Source organism: the organism of the source record quoted next (assembly GCF_019968955.1).
Source record: "MAG: Porospora cf. gigantea A chromosome Unknown PgA_NODE_118_length_37138_cov_328.23, whole genome shotgun sequence".
Classification (NCBI taxonomy): domain Eukaryota; phylum Apicomplexa; class Conoidasida; order Eugregarinorida; family Porosporidae; genus Porospora; species Porospora cf. gigantea A.
The window spans coordinates 18260-37138 of NW_027151318.1; the positions used below are offsets into that span (position 1 = coordinate 18260).

Sequence of the window (18879 nt, forward strand, 5' to 3'; positions counted from 1 at the left end):
TCAAGGTTTCTTCAGTTCTCATTATTCACGACACAGGTACTGCTTACTGGCTTGGCTTTAGACAGTACGCCGCGAGGTAGTACCACGTAGGCATGTCGGCAGAGGTGTCACACAGTGATTTATGGGGCTTCGTCTGCCTGACGAGAATTTCCTAATAATGTCGAATGACTGTATGACGGTCAGATCGCTTGGAGAAGTGCCAACTATCGGAACCATACAACCTAGCCCCAACGTCATCTGGGAAGCCCCATCAGAATCGAGTCAATTCGTTTACACTCTGCAACCTCCAGGGGGCTACCTGCTCGAAATGATTGTGGACCTGGAGAATATTTTGGCAAGCGCGAAAGCAGAGGGCGAAAGCGAGGCGACGCTAGATAAAATACGCGCTCTGGGTCCTATCAAGCCTAGGTATTCGGTTGTCGAAGCCATGGCCGACGGAAGGGGTGGCGTGCAGATTCCCTACAAATTCACATTGGGCCGTCACTACCAAAACCTCGAGGGCGTGCCGACGGAGGCGAAACGTTGGTTTAGTCGGAAGCACTGTTCAATTTTTTGGCAGTTTGACGGACTTCATGTCGGCGAAGCGATGTTTTCGGTGGCTGATTGTTCATCAAACGGAACATTCCTTAATGGGAAGTAGGTTCAGTTTTGGATATTAATCTTCGCCTTCCTAAGTATTTCCTTACATACTTCAGACCTATCCAAAACGGTGTCGAACATCCCCTTGCTGACGGAGACCTGATTGGAGTTTCAACATCCAGCAACGGCAGCCTCCTTCTGAGTTACCGGTTCCGAGTGCTCTCCATATGCTGCTTTCCTAAGGCTCACCCTCCCCCAGACTGGGCCGCCCTCGATGAGCCTCCCACTGCCACCGCAGAGAATGATTATGAAGAAGATACAAGAAGAGTGCCAATGGAACAGAAAATGCCAACCTTCGCTGGCCTTCCCAATCCGCCAAGACTGGCCCTTGCCAGACAGCCGCTGAGTCCAGCTACGGACCAATCGATTGTAGAGCCGCCTGGCGGACTGTCCGGATTATTAAGACGAATTTCACATTCATTTTAGAATCAAAGACTACAAATGCTGCAAAAAAACGTTATTTGATGAACATTGTTCAAGAATCAAAAAGAGCGCGCCGCGAGAAGGCGAAACTCGGAGAAGGGTTCTCCAGAGCGGACCTCGAACTGAGAACGGAGGAGGAGCCTGGGGACGTAACGCAGCACGAGGACGCATTTGGGTGATTACTGTTGCAGTTATCTTCAGCATGAAAACTGCGATGTCGCATGTCGTTACAGGTACAAACTTGACGCCTTCAATTTGAAATCTGACCTGGCTGACGGGCACTTCACTGCTGATGGTGGCTTTGAATGGCGGAAAAAAGAGCGCGAAACAGATTCTTGGGTGGCGTCCTTAGCTGACAACGACATCGCTACAGTCAAACAGGCCCCGTCCGCCGCGGAGGACGATGACGGAGCCGAGCTCAGCTTGGCCGAGGCTGTAGAGCAGTTGGTGGCTCTGCTGCCGAACGACTCGACCACTCCTGCGGCATTCATGCGGAATCTGAAGGAAGGGAGTACTACGTGAGACGGAGATTCACAGCCCTTTAACCCTCTCCAGCCCCATAACCTTCGACCTCCGAAATCGAAAACGCTCGCGACCAGCTCGCCAGAAGATGTCAGCCGAGACTCTGACTCTCTTCGAGAAGGCCACAGCTCTGTGTCACCGCCTGCTGCTGATGACCAGCTCTGACGTCTACAGTATGACCGTCGCTGACTTAATGTCTCTGACCGAGGGCGGCATTTATTGGCAATACCGATGGTTGCACGACCCAACAGACGTGCACGGCCCCGAGAGCGGCGAGCAGATGGAACAGTGGAGGACGTCAGGGTTTTGGCAGACGCCTGCGGATGTACGCCGAGTAGGTGACACCCTCTATTGCCTTACATCACTCGCAGGTTACTGCCAACAACGACCCGTTGCACCATGATTGGCACTGCGCGTCTAGCTTCGCCACGTTCCTCTCAGACCCTCTGCCTCTGCAAACAGACGACACCGAGTACGAGTCGCAACTGGCTCACGTTGAATCGCGTGTTACTGGCGTGGACTTTATGAACGTGTTGTAAACCAGAGAGGAAACGATTCACATCCTTCTCGCTATTAACGTGTTGTGATTTGCAAACTTGCACTTAGAAACCACAGGGGAAAGGATTCACATCCTTCTTGCTCAGCTGGGCCAGCGTGTGGTTGAGCTCCCTATGATGGCCCTCGTCCGCGCGAATCGCGAGGATTACGTCACGCATCGTGGCCTTGTCCGGCAGGCAGAAATAGTCTCTGGCAGCTGGAGGGGCCAACGTCTCGAAGCCTGGGAGCTTCCCAGCGTCAATCAGCTCCACCACCTTAGTATAAGTCTTCACAGCCTCCTCCTCGAGGTAGCCCACGAATGAGTGGCAAAATTTGGGGCTAAGAACGTAGGCAATGCCGTATACAGGCACGAAAAACACCTGGGCGGCGAAAACAACAGCTCGCAGAGGGAACGAAGCATTACGGAGCGTCATGGCGATCATCAGGTGCATACGTTCATTCTCGGCCTCCTCCAGCAGAGAGTGGATCCAACCGTAATCGCGATTCATAGTGCGCAACGATCGAAAGTGTCTCACCACAGCTCCGACCATGCCGGGTATGCCTGCAACGGTTTCCAACACTACGATTCGGCGGAGCATCATGCGCTCATGCTTGCGTCCTAGGGTGTAGCCGGTGAAGAGATCGTAGAAGAACCTCAACGTTTGCACACTGGCCAACGACAGTCGCTGAGCCATGGAAGTGGCAGCGAGATGAGTGATCTCCACTCCATCCAACTGCTCGCGGGTCCAAGCAGGGTGGGACATGTACACGTCACCAAGAACCTCCGAACCTTTCGAGTTGAAGTGCTGCGGCTTAATCGGGGTGAAGGATTGGACCATCTTTGGGAGACTGAGCTTCTTGTCAATGCCATCGAGGTGCTGCCTCTCCTTGGCTTTCTGAATGAGATCTTGAGTCACACGACCAGACGGCATGTCACACTTGAAACGCAGAGCAGGCGTCAGCGACTGGGCAAGTCGAACCCGAGACACGAGCCCAAGGCTCTTGCTAACAGAGGACATATGCAGAAGTGACATTGAATCTGAGAATAAATCATTTTTTCAGAGTGTGTCGTGGGGCATACATACATGACGATTTTCTCAGCGCTAGCCATCTTCCTTTCGTTTCTTCCGACGATCCGCTTGTACGATGTTCGATAATTCCACCTCGAAGTCTGCCTTAACAGGCCCTAGACCGTATCGCCGACGGGATTTCGTAGACGGCTCGCGGTTCTCCAAATCGACGTAAAACTCGTCGGTGCCAGCGTTCAAAACGAACAGGTCGAGCTCTGTTAGGCCCCCATGGCAATACTCTGGGTCCACGGGGGTGGGCAAGAACCACTTCACGCTAAATCTCCCACCCATTACCTCCTTCAGAGCAGTCCACGTGGTGCGGTTCCTCAGCGACTCTTCGATTAGTGCGTGATGGGGCATTCGTTTGCCAAGTGAGAGGGACTCCACGCCAGAGATACCTTCACAAGCGACGTTCAGCTGGTCCACAAGCATGACAATCGTAAAAATTCCAAAGATCATGCTCTCCATCATCAGTGCCACGCCCCCCATCAAAGCCGCCGGCGGGATGTCGCAAAGAATCTCGTTGGACTCGCGGATGTTGTGGAGTGGCCGGCGTCTTCGTTCACGTAACAGGCGGGGGCCGAAGTGAGGTGGGTCCAATCTGATGATGTTCGCAGCTCGCTCGCGTGATAAAGTTAGATCGACAGGGAGCATTGGGGGTCTGACAGGGGCGTCACACCCCACAGCCACCCAGGCCACGAGAGTGGATATGGACATTGCGCACATGAGGAACACGTACAGCAGAAACAGCATGAAGTGTTTCGTGTTGTACATCCCAATGCAGTTGTTCATCCAGGGACAGTGGTGGTCCATCTTGAAGACGCAATGATTGCATAGGGAGCAGTGATGGGCTCTAGGCGGCTTGGCCGCGTGGCACTTCTTGCACTCTCTCATTGCATCTGCGTGGAGGGGGACGACTGGCAGTTTATCACGACGCCTGGGAGTCGTACCAGGGTTCGTGATCATACACATGATATGCGACCAGGTCGCTAGCGCAAACAGAACCCCAAAAAAAGTCGCAATGATTGGCTGGACGTGAGGCCTGGGAATCATGAAGATTAATAAGATGGATAGAGGTCAAACAGAAATGAATAGTTTTTTAAAAAAGAAAGAAAAAAAGGAGTATGATTACTAACCAGACTGATGACAGTCCAAAACAGTAGAAGCCTGCTGCGAAGATCAGCGATGCGTACGTCTGCGTCAGAACTCGGAGGACTCCCCACCAGAACCACGCACACCAAAGCACAGCAGTCGTTCGTTTGACACCAGTAACTCAGCGCAGGCCGCCAACCCATATTCGTCTATTACTGTGAAGTGAAATCGAAAATAATGGACCCTCAGTCTGGATGGCCGGAATCGTGGTCAGCTTTCTCGCGAGGCGTCACTGAGGGGGGCGGGCAGCTTCTCAGTCGAGCGCAATCCGCTGTGAATGAAATTCAAAAAGACGCTCAGTATCGCCAGTTTTTGGGTTTAGACACCGCAGAGAAAACTGGCGATACCGAAGGCGCGACTGAGGACAAGTCTGAGATGTTTTTCAACGGCGTCCACAACCTCAAGAAGCAGTGGAAGCGGGTCGCCCCTGAGATCAAGAAATTCGGGACTCGGGTGTCGGAAGCCACCTCAGAGCTGACTACCGCTGGAATGCGTGTGCTTCACGAGACAGCCCGCCAGGAGAAAACGACCTACTTACCATGGAACAACGTGCAGGAGTTGTTCGGCTCAGCCATTAAGATCAGTGGACATGAGCCGTCGTTCATCGCAGCAGAACTGGAACGGCGAGCCTTGGACCTCAGCAAATCGCCAGACCTGCTGTTTGCTTTGGACGCTCCCGAGGGGTTCCATCTACAGGAGCGGCATTGGCTGTGTGCGAAGGAACTAATAGGAGTCGACCCGGCACTCCGGCGGCTTAGGTTCGATATGGTGCCACGCAAAATGCCAGAAGAGATCTTCTGGAAGCAGTACATGTGGAGGCTGGAGGCCGAGGTGGCTCAGCTGGAGGTGGAGATTCTCAGCGGCCAGCTACCAATGCCAGCCCCCCCACCACCTCCTTCCACATCGCACATCGACGTCCTCGTTGCTGATTTGCGGGACGAGGAGCCGAGCCCGTTCGATGACTTCCAGAGTGCTGGGGAAGACGACGAACTCGCTAAATTCGAGGCTGAACTGTTGCATGACGCGTAGCGCTGTTTTAGAGTACGTGCTAAAACACCACCCTTTTAGCTATTAGATGCAATGTTTTTGTATTGGACGGGGCTGAAACGGGAATACATACCCGAAAGTCCGAGCCTTCAAGAGATCAGCAACTATTTCTCGCTCTGGTGCGTTCTTTACAACTTTGTAATTGAGCATTACGTATCTTTTCAGGATATGGCTGCCGTTCGTGAGTCCAGACAGGCAGCCTCACCAGAACCCGACTCCAACGTCAACCAGCTGCTTTCGGCGATTACAACGTGCAGCTCAATGCGTCAAAAGGCCATGTTGGCCACCCGGCAGCTTGCCGAGGCGTGCACTCCGCCGAGAGGTCGTTTCAGGGAGAATGGCTTCACAGTAGCACAGAAAGGGGCCCTGGCCCACTTATTGCCCGTTGCTGACAAATTCGGGAGTGACCCAGAAATAATCGCCAACATCGCAAGGAGTAATTACCTCTTAGATACGAGTGTCTTTTTCCAATTTTCTATGTCTACGATAATGTTTATTGCGGTTCTAATTTAAATCCAGTCATCTATGGCGTGGCCTGCGGTTTGCAGGAATACTCCGCGCAGGATCCTCGAGGACTTGAGCAAACCGAGGCAGACAACGGGGGAGTTCTGCTGACCTTTCTGCTTGAGAAGGCTTCAGAAGGTACGCATTGAAAAAAGCAATGTTACATAACGATATGTCAGATCCCAGCTTGGTGGAGGACCTTGAGACTCTGATTTTCCCGTCCGTGGTGACGCTGGCTAGGATCCACGCCCCCCTCGAAGTCGCAAACGTCGCCTACTACGTCCTCAAAGTGGCCCTAGACTCGCCTCCGCCTGGCATTGTGCAAATGATCACCGCTTGCTGCGAGGCACTGGTAAAGCTGGAGGGTGCTCCCGAGGCCATGTGGGAAATAGGCGCCACCTCCGTGCTTCTCTCCATGGCCGACCAACCCCAATTCGTGGGCGACGTCAAAGGCTTGACCATCGTGCACTCCAGCCTCAGTACGTGTCATACCCTCGCAACTTCGAAGTGCTTTGACATAGCTGCCCTCCCACTCCTCCTGGGCGTGCTCAGGACGTTCAAGCTGGATTCCAATGTGGTAGATGCGTGCGAGGGCACCCTTCTGGTGGTGCTAGACCCTCTGGAGATTCCGAGCCACTTGTCAAACATCAATTCAGAGGACGAAGAGGCCCGGACTAAGTGAGGCGTACGAATTATCGCGACCATAACTTGTCTCAGCGCCTTTAATTTCCTCGAGGCGTGTGCCTCCGTCCGTCGCCTGGCGGCTGTCCTGGTGGAACACGGTGCCGTGGCCTCAGTCTTGGCTGCAACGCAGAGCATCGCCTCGCAAATGACCACGGAGGAACACTACGCTGCCCTCGGCGCCGGAATGACCCTCTTGGCGCGTATGGGAGAACTGGGCGAAGGAGTTGCCGTGGAGCTGTACAGCAACAACGCAGTAGCGACCTTGGTTGCCGCCATGTCGGTGCTCGACCACAACCCAGAAGGGCTTGGCACGGCTGTCTGCGACTGCTCCAGAGCGCTGGTGGTGATTCCTGACTGCTCGGTGGAACTCTACAATCAAGGCGTATTTTCCGCACTCCTAACTGCTGTGAGTGGATGCCCTATTAAGGTTAATGATCCTTCCTAGATTCTTACGTACTGCGAGACCTCTCCGCAATTTGCTACTGCCGTTTTCAACTTACTGCTAGCTGCCTGCGAGGACTTCGATGAACTGCAGCAAGCCGTCGTGGCGGAGGAGGGTCTTCAAACCGCATGCAGTGCTCTTGTATTCCATCAGGACAACGTCCGGTATCAAGTGTCGGGGCTGGAGCTAATACGCATGATAGTTGTGCATGTGGCCACTCTGAAGGAGTTTATGACCATGGGTGGACAGACGGTAGCCCAGCGGCTAGTCGGAAACTCGAGCTCGGCCGCTATACCCATGCGAGCACTGGATATTCTCACTGAAATGAGCTCAAGGTGCGGTTCCTATGCCAACGCTATGCAGACCTGACGCTAGAAAAGTCGCGTCAGACAACTCCCTGATTGACTTCGCTCTGATGGCGGCCAGCAACCACGACAACCCTGACGTCCTGTCGAAGAGTCGGCAGATTTGCACGGCCATGGCCACCACTGACGACGCGAAGAGGCACTCCGAGCGCTTCGCAGCTAGTTTGGCCAACCGAGACAGTGAGAGCGCCGCTTCCTTTCCATTCAGAAGACCAGAGCTCCTGCAACATGGCACTGGCCGCCTGCGCGGGCTTGGCCCACATTCCGGGATGCGCGGAGGTGTTTCTCGAAGCGAAGTGCCTGGACGCGATGTTTAAGGTGGTCGAGTCGCTGTTCGATGCGAACGTGAAGACGTCTGCGAGCATAGAGAGCCAGCGTGTGTTTCTGGCCAGGCTCACGTCGGCGATGACGGCAATGGCCGCCAACAGCTCCCAGGTTCCAGGAGAGGTGCTTGTGGGAATGCTCAAACTGTGTGCTTCAGACAAGGTAGGCCCTTAGGAAGCGTTTATCCTCACTGTGGTCCAGGGTAAGCGTTGTGAAGAATCCGGACGACCGCTGGTGCAAGAGCTACTGATCTCCGCTAGAGAGATTGCAGAGCTGGGCATGCTGGATGAAAAGAAGATCAACAATGTAAGGATGCGGCTCGGCGCTTATGCTTCTCACGTTCCACAGTCACTTAAGTGGCTCCTGTCGGGCTTAAAACGGCTCGAAGGCCAACGCGATTGCGCTGTCGGGTGTATGGAAGTCCTAACTTCCTTGGCCAGCAACGGCGCCGACCTTGTCGTTCAAGAGGGTCTACCCGACATCCTCCGCGACACCATGAAGAGGCATCAATACCAGAGAGGGCTGCAGGGTGCCAGTGTGAACCTCTTGTTGGCCGTTATGGGGAATAGCAACGACTTTGAGAAGTCCAAGGCGGCGTTCAGACAAAGCGGACTTCAGAGAGTGGGTACCTATTCTATGCCGCAGTTCGTTTTTTAAGCAACTCACTGTGTGCAGAGCGTGGAGGCTGTGATTCAAAACCATGATGGAGGCGTCAGACTTCAAGCCGGACGCGCGCTTACACAGCTGCTCACGCAGGATGACATTTTGGATCTCTCGCGCAATTTTCTGGGAATGTGCAACGACGCCCTCAAGCATAAGAGTGAGGTAAACCTGCGGAACTCGCTGCGACTGATGGCCAACGTTGGCGACTCACCTGAGGGAGGACAGGCCCTTGCAAAGTTGGACTTTCCCAAGGTTTACCGACAAGTGGTAGATGTTTTCAGAGACAGCAGTGACATCCAAAACATCCTAGCCGCGGTAGGGCCGCAACTCCCTGTGGAACGCAGCTGGCGGAGTCCACCACGGCGACGCCCCCGGCAGCAGTCTGTCATGTGAAGTATGGGAACTTGGAGACGTAGGTGCAATGCCGTATCAATTCTGTCCAGCGTTTTTCGGCACACCACTGCTGTAACTGGCGCGCAAGCCAAAGCCCAAGTTCTGACGGCAACTGCCAGCATGCTCTCCGTTACTGACTCCACCGGCCCTCCCGCGCTGCTTCCTTGTGTTGCAACCCTCGTGAACGCGAACGTGACTGAGGTCGAGGTTATGAAGGGCGGCTGCAAAGTCCTAGCTCAGTTGGCGACGTAGGATGGTATCTGTACATATAGATGTACACAAAGATGTACATATAGATGTACATAGATGTACCTATAGATGCACATATAGATTTAATGTTCTGGAACCTACCACACAAGTCATCCCTTGATTTTCTTTCAGACGTTCCGACGTCGTGTCACATGCTGATGTGAACCGCATCATCACGGCCACGGTCAGCTCTTTCCCACCGTCTCACACCGCCGAGCTGTTGCAATGCCTAACCGAGACTCGTAACCAGGCGGTGTGCTTGGCGTTGCTGGCCGAGGGGGCGGTGGGAGTGCTTCTACAGTGGGGACACGTCCCTCGTACCAACACAGAATCGCCGACACGACCACTGATGCGGAGACGTGCAGTCGTGCACTGCAGGCATTGGACAACCTGGCCTCCGCCATTCCGAATTTCCGGAAAACGTTCAACCAAACGAAAACACAGGCAGACCCTACGCCTTCAGACGTGTTCAAAAAAACGGGAAGGTGAGCTCGCTTGAATTTATTTTGGGGATCTTTGCTGACTCTACCCCAGTGCCATGAATCACCACGCCGCCTCTGATCCTCTGGTGTCGTGCTCCGCGCTGAACTTCGTGCGCCTATTTGCAATTCCATCCGAGAGCGAGCGGATCTTGAACCGCCGCCTGCTAGCCGGAATTAAGGTTGGAATTGCAGCCTTCCCCTTTGATGCCAAGGTAAAGAACGTAGTGTGTGGTGCTTAGGGGGAAAATGGTTTCTACACCGTTGCAGGTGAACGAAGCGGTGGTCAAATTCTTGGAGTCCATTGATGGAGAAGAGCTCATAAAGGTCAACATGAAGATAGCCATGAAGTGAGTGTTCTCATCCTTAACAACTCCAGAGAAGTTGACAACGGTGCTGCGTTTGAAGCGCCAGTAGCGCGGCTGTCCGTCATGCTGCGAGCTCCGATCAATAGGCCAGACTCCACGTAAGCACCCCTGAGTGCCTGGCGACGCAGTCTGAAAGGCGAGGGTGACTACTGGACGGCTTGCGTTAAGCGTTCAGTGCCTGACCAGAAAACTCTCCTGGTGGACTGCCTTGATACCTGTCGCGTGCTAGTGGATCACTTCCCCAACGAAGGAGGCGGCCACGGGGTCAACCATGCGGGTCCAATGACGAAGAAGGCGGTGCAGATGGTGAACACAAACGTTTTGGAAACCAAAGTCACTCTGGTGGCGGCATTGGCCTTCCTGGCTTCTGTGGGAAGGACTGTGGGCGCCACCCAGGCAGAAATGGTCAAGAACGTGACGGTAGGCGACACTGATAACGATAATAATCCTCCCTGCAGTGGTCGGGGATCATCAGTATGCTGCATACGCACCGTGCAGACGGCGACGTTGTCGCTGTACTTATGCGACTGATGGGGTCACTCGACGAAAAGGACGGAAAGAAATGTCTCTTCGGTGAGGCTGTGTTTATGGTTGAACAATGAATTCCTTTCAGGCAAGGGACTGGCTGAGGACGACGTCCTCAGTAGTCTGAGACGGCACCGTAAAAACTCTCAGGTAAGCGTCAATAACACCAGTTCCATTGACATGGGTCACTTACGTCATTCCAGGTCCAACAATCGTGTGGTGCTTTCCTGGCCCAACAGTTCAAGAACATTTCCAGTTCTAAGGTGAGCCGGCCTGACTCATCGACCATCATTTTTCCAGCACGATCACACCATCAACGAGATCTACGCGAGCGGCCGTTTCAACGTTCCTGACCCCCATGCCTCCGCACTTGCGCTGGACAACTTCGGAGCCATCGTAACGAACAACAAGAAGTGCCCAAGCGCTATCAAGAACCAGCGAATCATAGACAAGGTCACCCGCGTCATGGAGATGCAGACCAGGCACAGCAACGCAGACGGACTCATCGGTAAGCTCAATTCCACTCCTTGCAACATCGCTTTACTAAATAGGTTCCGTTGTTATTGTTTACAACGGTTTCCATTTTTTATTATTGGAGGACCAATTATTTCCAGCGTACGCCAACTTTGTGAGAATTATGGCCGAATCCGGCGAAGGGGCCTTGTGTGTCTCCTCGGGCTGTCTGGGCCGCTTGACTGCCATCAACGAGAACCACACAGACGATCCGAAAGTGATTCTTGCCACGCTCAGGGCGCTGGAAATGCTGTCCCAGGACGAGGAATGCGCACACGCCATATTCGAACAAAAGTGAGAAAAACCCCTTGCCAACGAATTTTATCATTTATTTATCTTTATCTGTTATCTCTGAATTAAATTTTATCAGCGTGGAGAAGTCGCTCTATGGCGTATTTGGCGAAGATGACAATACTGGCAAGCCACCCAGATGGTCCCTTGACGCGGAATGCATGGAGGCCTATCTCAAGGCGAAGCGACGGTTTTTCGAGACCGAAGCCGATCAATGCGATCTAAAGATCATGAACAAACTCATAAAGCGAGTACAAGCGGAGGAGCCCGATGAAAAGTTAGCCAAGGTGATCGGCAGATTGCACTTCGACCCCAAGGACCTGGAGCCAGGCAAACCGTGGCACGAAGGCAAGATACGCTGGAAAATACCGCAGAAGGAGAAGGCGCGCAAGATGAAAGGCAACAGGGAAAAGAAGGATATGGGTAATAGTATCTTTCCCTCATTATTGTTTCGACTTTGGCTGGCATTCTAACAAATTCCAGATCAAGTTTCGTTTCAAGCTCGTGAAGCCGTGGGGATTGAAGGAAACAACATGGACGACCTGCATTTCGATGCTCTCTACTCCCCCGTGGAAGCGGACCCCTCTCAGGTAGACGAGCTCACCTTGGAGGAGATTCATCATTGGTTGAAGGACCGAATCCAAAAGGGCCTTCCTATTTCGCCTTTCGACGAGAGTGACCCCGACTTGCCATACAGGTAAATTACTCTGCCATTCGAATTTCTAGTTTTCACCTTTATTTGTAAACGTTTTTCAGATTCAATTATAATTTCGAAAAGATGTCTGAGTACGGCGACCTTGTTTTGAACCTCGACTCTTTTGCCGGTCAGGAATCTCAGTGGGGTGCTCGCAACTGGAAGCTCTGGCTAGAGTGGGAGCTAGATTTGTTCGAAACCTACAAGGAATGGGAGATCCCCCACCTTCTATGGAACAACTACGTTTTGAAACAAGAAAAAAAGCCCTCGAAAAACGGAGCCAAAGCTGTGGAGGTGACATCTGCAATGTCATTCGTCTTGGCATACTGCGCCAGTTTGGAGGCGCCCTGGTTTGTGGAAACGTTTCCCGATATCGGGAACAAGTCTTTGGATAATGTCGAAGTATGTCGGACGACAAAATCGACAGAAGCCCTGGATGTACACATGGTGGTGAGTCACGGGGTTCTTCGTATTCTTCCAGCCCCGATTGATGCTGGTGTGTCACTTGGCCACGGAGAAAAGCATTTACGCGATGCCCCGCACCTGCGAGGAGCTGTTCGCCGTGTGGAAACAGTACGACAAGGATATGTACTCCCATTACTCCCTCCGGCACTGCTTTATGGCAGTGAGACACCACCGCAATTGTTTTTTATTGTGCTCACGTATTTAAATAAAACTTATTGATTCTTTCTCAGATCCGACGGACGTACAACAGCACCCACCACAAGAAGATCGTCGATGCAAATGACGCCACAAAGTGGTTGACCGACGAGATCAAGAAGGATTATGATAATCCACTTGAAGTCCATGCGTTCGCTTTGATGGGTATCTGGGCGGCTAATCGCGAGTTGAAGGACCTCATGGGCTCAAGGTGTGAATTATCTTCGCTGCAGTTATCAGTATACGGAGGCTCATATGTTTCCAGAGATTCAATTGAGTCGGCTTACAAGGTGCTCAACGATCATAACTCCGACCCACCAGGTGAAGGCGTAGTGACGAACTCCTGCCTCGCACTGGCGGCGCTAGTGCTGGACCACCGAAAGAACGACGACAAGTAGGTTTTTTCAATGCAACTACTATTTCCAGATTCCTAAAGGCTGGCGGTCTGGAGAGCACTGTCAACGTCCTGCTCGATCGCCCAGGCCACTATGACGAGTGTCACGCCGCAGCCGCTCTGGCCACAAACTCCAGTTTCCGTCGCGATGACGTGAAAGCCATGTTCGGTCGCGGGATGCAAGGTCCTTCTGCCGTGGCTATTGCTCTGCGAGGATTTGACGGAAAGGCCACTGCCAGCGCCAACCGGTGCGTCCGTTCACTTTTCAAAGCTATCAACAACTTTGCCTTGTACGTGCCGAACGTGGACGAGTTTCTCAACTGCGAACTGGACCAATCGTATTCGAACATCCTGAATCAGTCACAGGATCTTGACGACACTACATTGGAAATCGCCTTTCAGGTAAGAGCGTTATCTGTGCCTAATTTCATAATGACGTCCCCCAGACGCTTGTGAATTTGACCTTGGACTACAAAGAGCGCAACATGAAGGCGTTTGGTGCTATCTTGCCCGCCTTGATGGCCACGTTGCAGCAGGAACACCGCGCGTCGCCTGTGTTCTTCTCCGCCGGGCTCGACTGCATGGCTTTGCTGAGTCGGCAGGAGGACAACGCTCTCATGATCGGCGAACTAGGGGGCCTGTCCGTCATCCTTACGATTCTGGCGACCTATGGATACGGCTCTGCGGAAATCTGCCGTGCGGTCTGCATGGCGATCGGAATGATGACCCGCTCTCCTGCCAACAAGGCCACTTTCGTCGAGATGGGTACGTTCATCCGTGTGTCTTATCTTATAGTGTTGATGTAGTCCCCATGTTCATATTTTTTCCAGATGTTTTAATGCATCTCCAGCAGGTTTGGGAAGGCATGTACTTCACTGAGGAGTGCACTATGACGCAACAGGTGGACGTGGTGGTTCAGGTTTGCCGAGTGGTCAGATACGTCTTCGGTGAGCTGACCCATTCATCCTCTCCAACTTTTCCAGTGTGTTGCGGCTCCGTAGCTGTATCTCGATTCGTGGAACTCAACGGGCTGGAGACGTTCATATGGTACATGGAGGGTCTTGGGCAGACAACGGAGACTCCGCCGACACTCGTGGACGAGCTACTCAAGTGCTACCTGGGGTTTTTGCAGATGAGTACCGGCTGGCTGCCGCCGTCTCAAACTCAGGAGTAGGATGATTGTTCTGATAAGCAAGGTCCCTTGATTATTGATTCTCACCTTCTGCAGATACACTGAGTTGGAAGGTCTCGATCTGGATGACGAGGCCGAGGCCGAGGAGGAACCCGAGGCCCCTGTGGCCCGTGAACTCCCTGAAGACCTCCCTGTCTGGTCTGTCCCCAACCTCAAAAAGAATCCCGCTCTCAAGGGTGAGCTCCCGCCTGCACAGCCTCCGCGCGCCTGGGAAGTCCTAGCTTTCGATGCGGTGCAGGCCCAACGCATCCTCATGGCCCTGACAGAGCTAATGAGCCAGGAGCAGTACGTACAGTATCACAGACTCCAGGCCAACGCTCTGGCAGCGATCGCATTCTTTTTTAGTGGTAGGTTTCCTCTTAGATGTGGTGCATATAAAGCGTTCTGTTTCACACGGGTGCAGAGCACGACATCCCTGGACTATGGGAAAGCCTATACGATGAGGAAAATGCAGAAGTCGCCGCCGAATTCTTCACCGCACTCCAAAACTACTGGCTTCTCATATTGAAAGAGCTCCGAGGCGTTCTTCTGCCTCTGTCGCTGCTTACATTCAGCTTAGCCTGTTTGGGCTACCACGAGCAGAGTGTGCTGATGTGGACGCTTCCCCCTACAGACGATCTCTACTTTGAGCTGGAGAAGGTTTGGAAGGGACTAAACTACAAGGTGATTGGTATTTAGAAGGACCAGAATTGTACGACGTTTGCATCTGATTCATTCGCAGAATGTTGAGAAGTCACACATTCCCAAGAAGAAAGCGCTGCGTTCCAACCTGAAGACCATCCTTGGGGCCTGGCGCGCCATCCCCAATACCGAGGCCAAGTACATGGACTTTCGGCCTTTCGTCTCCTACGACGTCGATTTCTACCACGTGTGCCAGTGGAATGCGGATCCCTACCCTAACGGTGTCCACTCATTGCCGTTCAAGGATGAACTTAGGTGGGTCAGGTCGCCATGTCGCTTCACGCGCGTTTCCAGAGCGGGAGGCCACACCAAAATCGCTGTGGACTTCAAAACCGAAAAGCATTTCCATTGGAGGGCGAGCCAAACCGTACTGGCCCTTCAGTGGCTGATATCTGACAAGGAAATAAAGGAGAAAAAAGCCGCGGACACCGAATTTCCTCTCACGTGTCCCGTTCTGAAGATGAGACTCATCATAGGGCATAAAACGGACCAGATGAAGGCCGCCAAAGCCAAACTATGGGGTTGGGGGGAAAAGCTGTGTTGCTCGATAACAGCTCCGGCGACTGCTACGATGCCAGACGGAATAAACGTAGGCGACTTAGATTACTATGCATCATCTATTTCCGCTAGAAATATTTGGTGACACTTCTTTTGGATGTTTCTATTATGTTTCGCCAGTTGAGTCTGAAGTTCGACAGCTCTCGCACACTGGCCCTCTTCCACTACCGCTTCAACGAGTGGCGCAAAGCCGTCGGGTACATGTAGTAGTTACTCATCTTGCGCCAATTCGATAAGTAGTGGGGCTTGTGTCTCCTCGATTAGGGGGAGCTCGCGGGCGACAAGGGTGCTGGCACCAAACCTCTCCAAGGCAGGAATACCCCTTACCTCGTTGCTCAGAAGCGGCATGCAAACTGGAGATGGTAATATTAGGGGTATCAAAAAAAAATCGAAACGCATTAGAAAAAGTCCTACCAACATGGAAGTCATAGGCGTAGAGGTCCTCGATCTGCGCGAGGTACTTCGACTGCATCCGTCGTCTGCAGAGGAAGTTCTCTTCGAATGCTGTCAGACGTTCCCGCGTGGCTGCAATCACCTGAAGCAGGCGCTCCACATCAGGGTCGGAGCGGTCCCGAAGCGTGGGGATTCTTAGTGATTCCACACCAGGCAGGACCTCCTCTAGCGGGAACAGAACCTGATTTACGATGACATTACTGACATCGATCTTCTTCTTAGACAGCTCCACCACCAAGCGTTCGGTTTCGTACACCGATAGGAACTCAGGGATGCACACGCAGAGAAATGTGGTTTCGGCCTGGGGAGCGTGAGATGCACAAGTACCTGAAACCCTTCTACTTACGGGATTCTGAAATCGCTCTCGCACTGCCGTCGTCTGCGCCCTGAGATCATCGAACTTTCCCATGAAATTTCCGTCCATTCCAGGATTCATCATTTTCATCATGTCCATCGCGCCGCCCATGCTGCTCGCCAAGTCCCCTAGCTTGACGAAGGCTTTTTCCATGAGCTCGGGGAACCCAAGTAGGCGGAGAGTATGGCCTGTGGGGGCGGTATCGAATACGATAACTGAAAACTCCATAGACTGGATGGAGTTGATGAGCTCGGCGAAGCCCAGAGCCTCGTCAATGCCAGGAATTGATTGAACCAACTCCGGCAAGAACGATTGTAGCTGTTGGAAGATGTCACCCTCTGCACTAGGGTCTGGGAACAATGAGCGCAATAAAAACGCCAAGGATTGAATCAATGTACCTACTTTGACTTTCAGGCAGCGTAAAATCCGCAGCGGACGTCTTCTTGGTCTGTAGTTCCATCGCATACAGGTTATCGAAGCCAACCACCTGGGACGGTTGGGAGCCCACCTTCTGTCCAAAGGCGTCGCTAAGATTGTGTGCCGGATCAGTAGAAAGGATCAGAACCGACTCCCTGCGTCTGGCCAACGTAACGGCCAGTGAACATGAAGAGGTTGTCTTCCCAACGCCACCCTTGCCCCCCACAAAAATCCACTTCAAGTTGGTGTTATCGACCAGCTCCAGCAGCGTTGGTTCCAGACGGTCGTCACTCATCAATTAACAATTTGTGATCAGGGAGCGTTCCACAAGACCGTATGAGTACCTATGGCGTGTCTTCATTGGACCAGTCATCAAGGGAGAGGTCGGAGGCGCTCTCTCCAACGGGCAACTGGATGAGCATGGGGCCCCAATCAGACGATGAAACCGATAGATCTGGAGTGCCCTGTTCTTCCGGTCCAAGGTATGCATTGAGAAGACTTGATGTCGAAATTCCAACTGTTTCCAAGGATACTGGAGTGGGATCATCCATCACCGGTTCCAAGAGACGGCGGTTAAGCTCCAAGCAAGGAATGGTCGATACTGCCACCAACTGCAACGCAAGTTGCACACAGAGCGCAGCAGTATTGGTGCCAAGCACTGCCAAGTGGTTGAACTGCACGGCCACACCAGATATCACGGCCATGACTCCAACGATTTTCCCAAAGTTCTCGTACCCGAATTGGTTCAGAACGAATTCGAACCGGTTTGGCCAGATCACTGAAAAGCTGAAAAGGCTCACGACCCCTGCCGTGATGTCTGTGGCCAGTCGGTTAAGCAGGAGAAGAGCCAGAGCCCCAGCCATGGTGCTCGAGAACAGGCATTGCATCAACCAGAACGGAGCGCATAGGCTAATCCATCCCACCGCAGGACCAACCAAAGCCACAGCAATGAAGACGTAGCCATACGTCTCCGCTGCCAACTGACTGGTGTTGTAGTAGTACGACGACATAAAGTAGTTGAGACCGACAAGACTGAGGGCGAAGTACGCTGCGTAATTCCAGAATCTAGGGGCCTTCAAGAAAGACCAGGCGAAGTCTCGACTTTTGCCCTTACGACGGACGCGTCGGTGAGTTACGCGACGGCCAACGGTGAGAATGGAGTTGACTGATTGTGAACTCAACGCGGATTCTGATTTACAAGCAGCTCCATCCAGCTCTGAGAGGCTTGGCATAGCTGCCACCGTGGCGACACCTATCGGAATCTGGACGACTGCTGAATATATCAGCCACAGGCTTCCCAGATGCCAACCAGTAGCATTTTTCACCAGCATCATCAGAGGCAACACGGCAGAGCAAAGCCCTGTGGCAGAGACCACCATGGAAAACCAGTAACGAGAGCAGCTAGGAATAACTTTCGCCCACACGGCGGAGCAGACGCCTAGGTCGGCTGTCACGAAGCCCAGCAGTATCATACCTACGTGGTATAACTGCCACTGTTCAGATGATACTCTCACTGTAACCGCAGCCAAAAGCAATACGGGTAGGCTGGCGGAGATCACTCTTCTGGGTCCCCACCTGTCTGACAGAAGTCCAATAGCAAACTGTGATATGTACTCGGCTGAACTGCATGTCAGCAACAGACCGCCCAGTGCTTCCTTTTGCGCCGAACATCCGTCTTCAGGTATGTCACAAAGCCAACTGTAGGCGCCGTCGTCCGCCAACATCAGGGTCAAAGGTTGAAATCCAGTCTGCAGGCAGTAAGATGTGACCAGAAAGGCCCAAGCCAGCGTCAAGCGGCCTTCGTCTCGCCACTGCATGCTCAAATCAGTCACACATATCAAACCAGATGCTCAAATCAGTCACACATATCATTTACGGATGTTGTCAGGCCAGTTTGCTTCGAACCACTTGTACGTGGACCGTAGCCCGTTGCTAAGAGAAATGAATTGAAAGTCCTTGCCAATGACATCCAGGAGGCGGTCGGCTGCATCGACATTCAAACCCACACTCACCCTTCGCCGTCTTCTTGAATATCCCATCCTCCTTCGATGCGTCTTGGGTCAGGTCTCCCTCGAAGTCCATGGCTACCTTGATCATCTGGCCCACATCAGAGATCCGATGCTCTTCGGTTTCGCAGGCAAGGATCAAGAAGTGATGAGGAACAGTAGGCATAACCAGCAGCCTGTAATGGTGGAACACCGTAACTCACTTGACGATAGCGAATCCTGCATCCTCAGAGTGCAAAAACTGGCGGAAAGGCTTGCCACTACCCCAGATGACCATGT

General features: G+C 52.8%; 7 protein-coding genes across 24 annotated transcripts; 3 read left to right on the forward strand and 4 right to left on the reverse strand.

The window, feature by feature from the left end:
- Positions 1-121: 121 nt before the first annotated feature.
- On the forward strand, positions 122-2123 carry KVP18_002007 (uncharacterized protein; the record flags this gene model as incomplete). Of its 4 annotated transcripts, XM_067952587.1 has the most annotated exons (4): positions 122-636; positions 1254-1580; positions 1618-1918; positions 1956-2123. In XM_067952587.1, 4 exons carry the CDS (start codon positions 122-124, stop codon positions 2121-2123), a joined length of 1311 nt encoding a protein of 436 aa, XP_067813497.1.
- Positions 2124-2186: 63 nt separating this feature from the next.
- On the reverse strand, positions 2187-3155 carry KVP18_002008 (uncharacterized protein; the record flags this gene model as incomplete). Its single annotated transcript, XM_067952589.1, has 1 exon — positions 2187-3155. One exon carries the CDS (start codon positions 3153-3155, stop codon positions 2187-2189), a length of 969 nt encoding a protein of 322 aa, XP_067813499.1.
- A 69-nt stretch (positions 3156-3224) lies between these two features.
- On the reverse strand, positions 3225-4244 carry KVP18_002021 (uncharacterized protein; the record flags this gene model as incomplete). The annotated part of the gene is made up of 1 exon (XM_067952609.1): positions 3225-4244. One exon carries the CDS (start codon positions 4242-4244, stop codon positions 3225-3227), a length of 1020 nt encoding a protein of 339 aa, XP_067813519.1.
- Positions 4245-4520: 276 nt separating this feature from the next.
- On the forward strand, positions 4521-5372 carry KVP18_002016 (uncharacterized protein; the record flags this gene model as incomplete). The annotated part of the gene is made up of 1 exon (XM_067952603.1): positions 4521-5372. The coding sequence occupies one exon, from the start codon at positions 4521-4523 to the stop codon at positions 5370-5372; it is 852 nt and encodes a 283-aa protein (XP_067813513.1).
- A 51-nt stretch (positions 5373-5423) lies between these two features.
- KVP18_002006 (uncharacterized protein) lies at positions 5424-15576 on the forward strand (the record flags this gene model as incomplete). Of its 14 annotated transcripts, XM_067952574.1 has the most annotated exons (33): positions 5424-5826; positions 5910-6032; positions 6074-6572; positions 6612-6984; positions 7024-7355; positions 7384-7565; positions 7594-7871; positions 7911-8330; positions 8385-8687; positions 8717-8784; positions 8816-9013; positions 9147-9314; positions 9344-9499; positions 9549-9708; positions 9764-9843; positions 9873-9959; positions 9990-10281; positions 10320-10434; positions 10475-10536; positions 10590-10649; positions 10687-10894; positions 10938-11193; positions 11270-11613; positions 11674-11887; positions 11947-12334; positions 12366-12509; positions 12580-12938; positions 12971-13340; positions 13385-13707; positions 13734-14108; positions 14167-14477; positions 14534-14793; positions 14852-15454. In XM_067952574.1, 33 exons carry the CDS (start codon positions 5424-5426, stop codon positions 15452-15454), a joined length of 8514 nt encoding a protein of 2837 aa, XP_067813492.1.
- Positions 15577-15579: 3 nt separating this feature from the next.
- Positions 15580-16889, reverse strand: KVP18_002019 (uncharacterized protein; the record flags this gene model as incomplete). 2 transcript variants are annotated; one of them, XM_067952606.1, is made up of 3 exons in its annotated part: positions 15580-15722; positions 15784-16527; positions 16580-16889. In XM_067952606.1, 3 exons carry the CDS (start codon positions 16887-16889, stop codon positions 15580-15582), a joined length of 1197 nt encoding a protein of 398 aa, XP_067813516.1. The 2 variants fall into 2 exon arrangements, with proteins under 2 accessions (XP_067813516.1, XP_067813517.1); XM_067952607.1 differs by having other exon boundaries at positions 15584-16123; positions 16169-16527.
- Positions 16890-16938: 49 nt separating this feature from the next.
- On the reverse strand, positions 16939-18411 carry KVP18_002022 (uncharacterized protein; the record flags this gene model as incomplete). The annotated part of the gene is made up of 1 exon (XM_067952610.1): positions 16939-18411. One exon carries the CDS (start codon positions 18409-18411, stop codon positions 16939-16941), a length of 1473 nt encoding a protein of 490 aa, XP_067813520.1.
- Between the last annotated feature and the right edge of the window lie 468 nt (positions 18412-18879).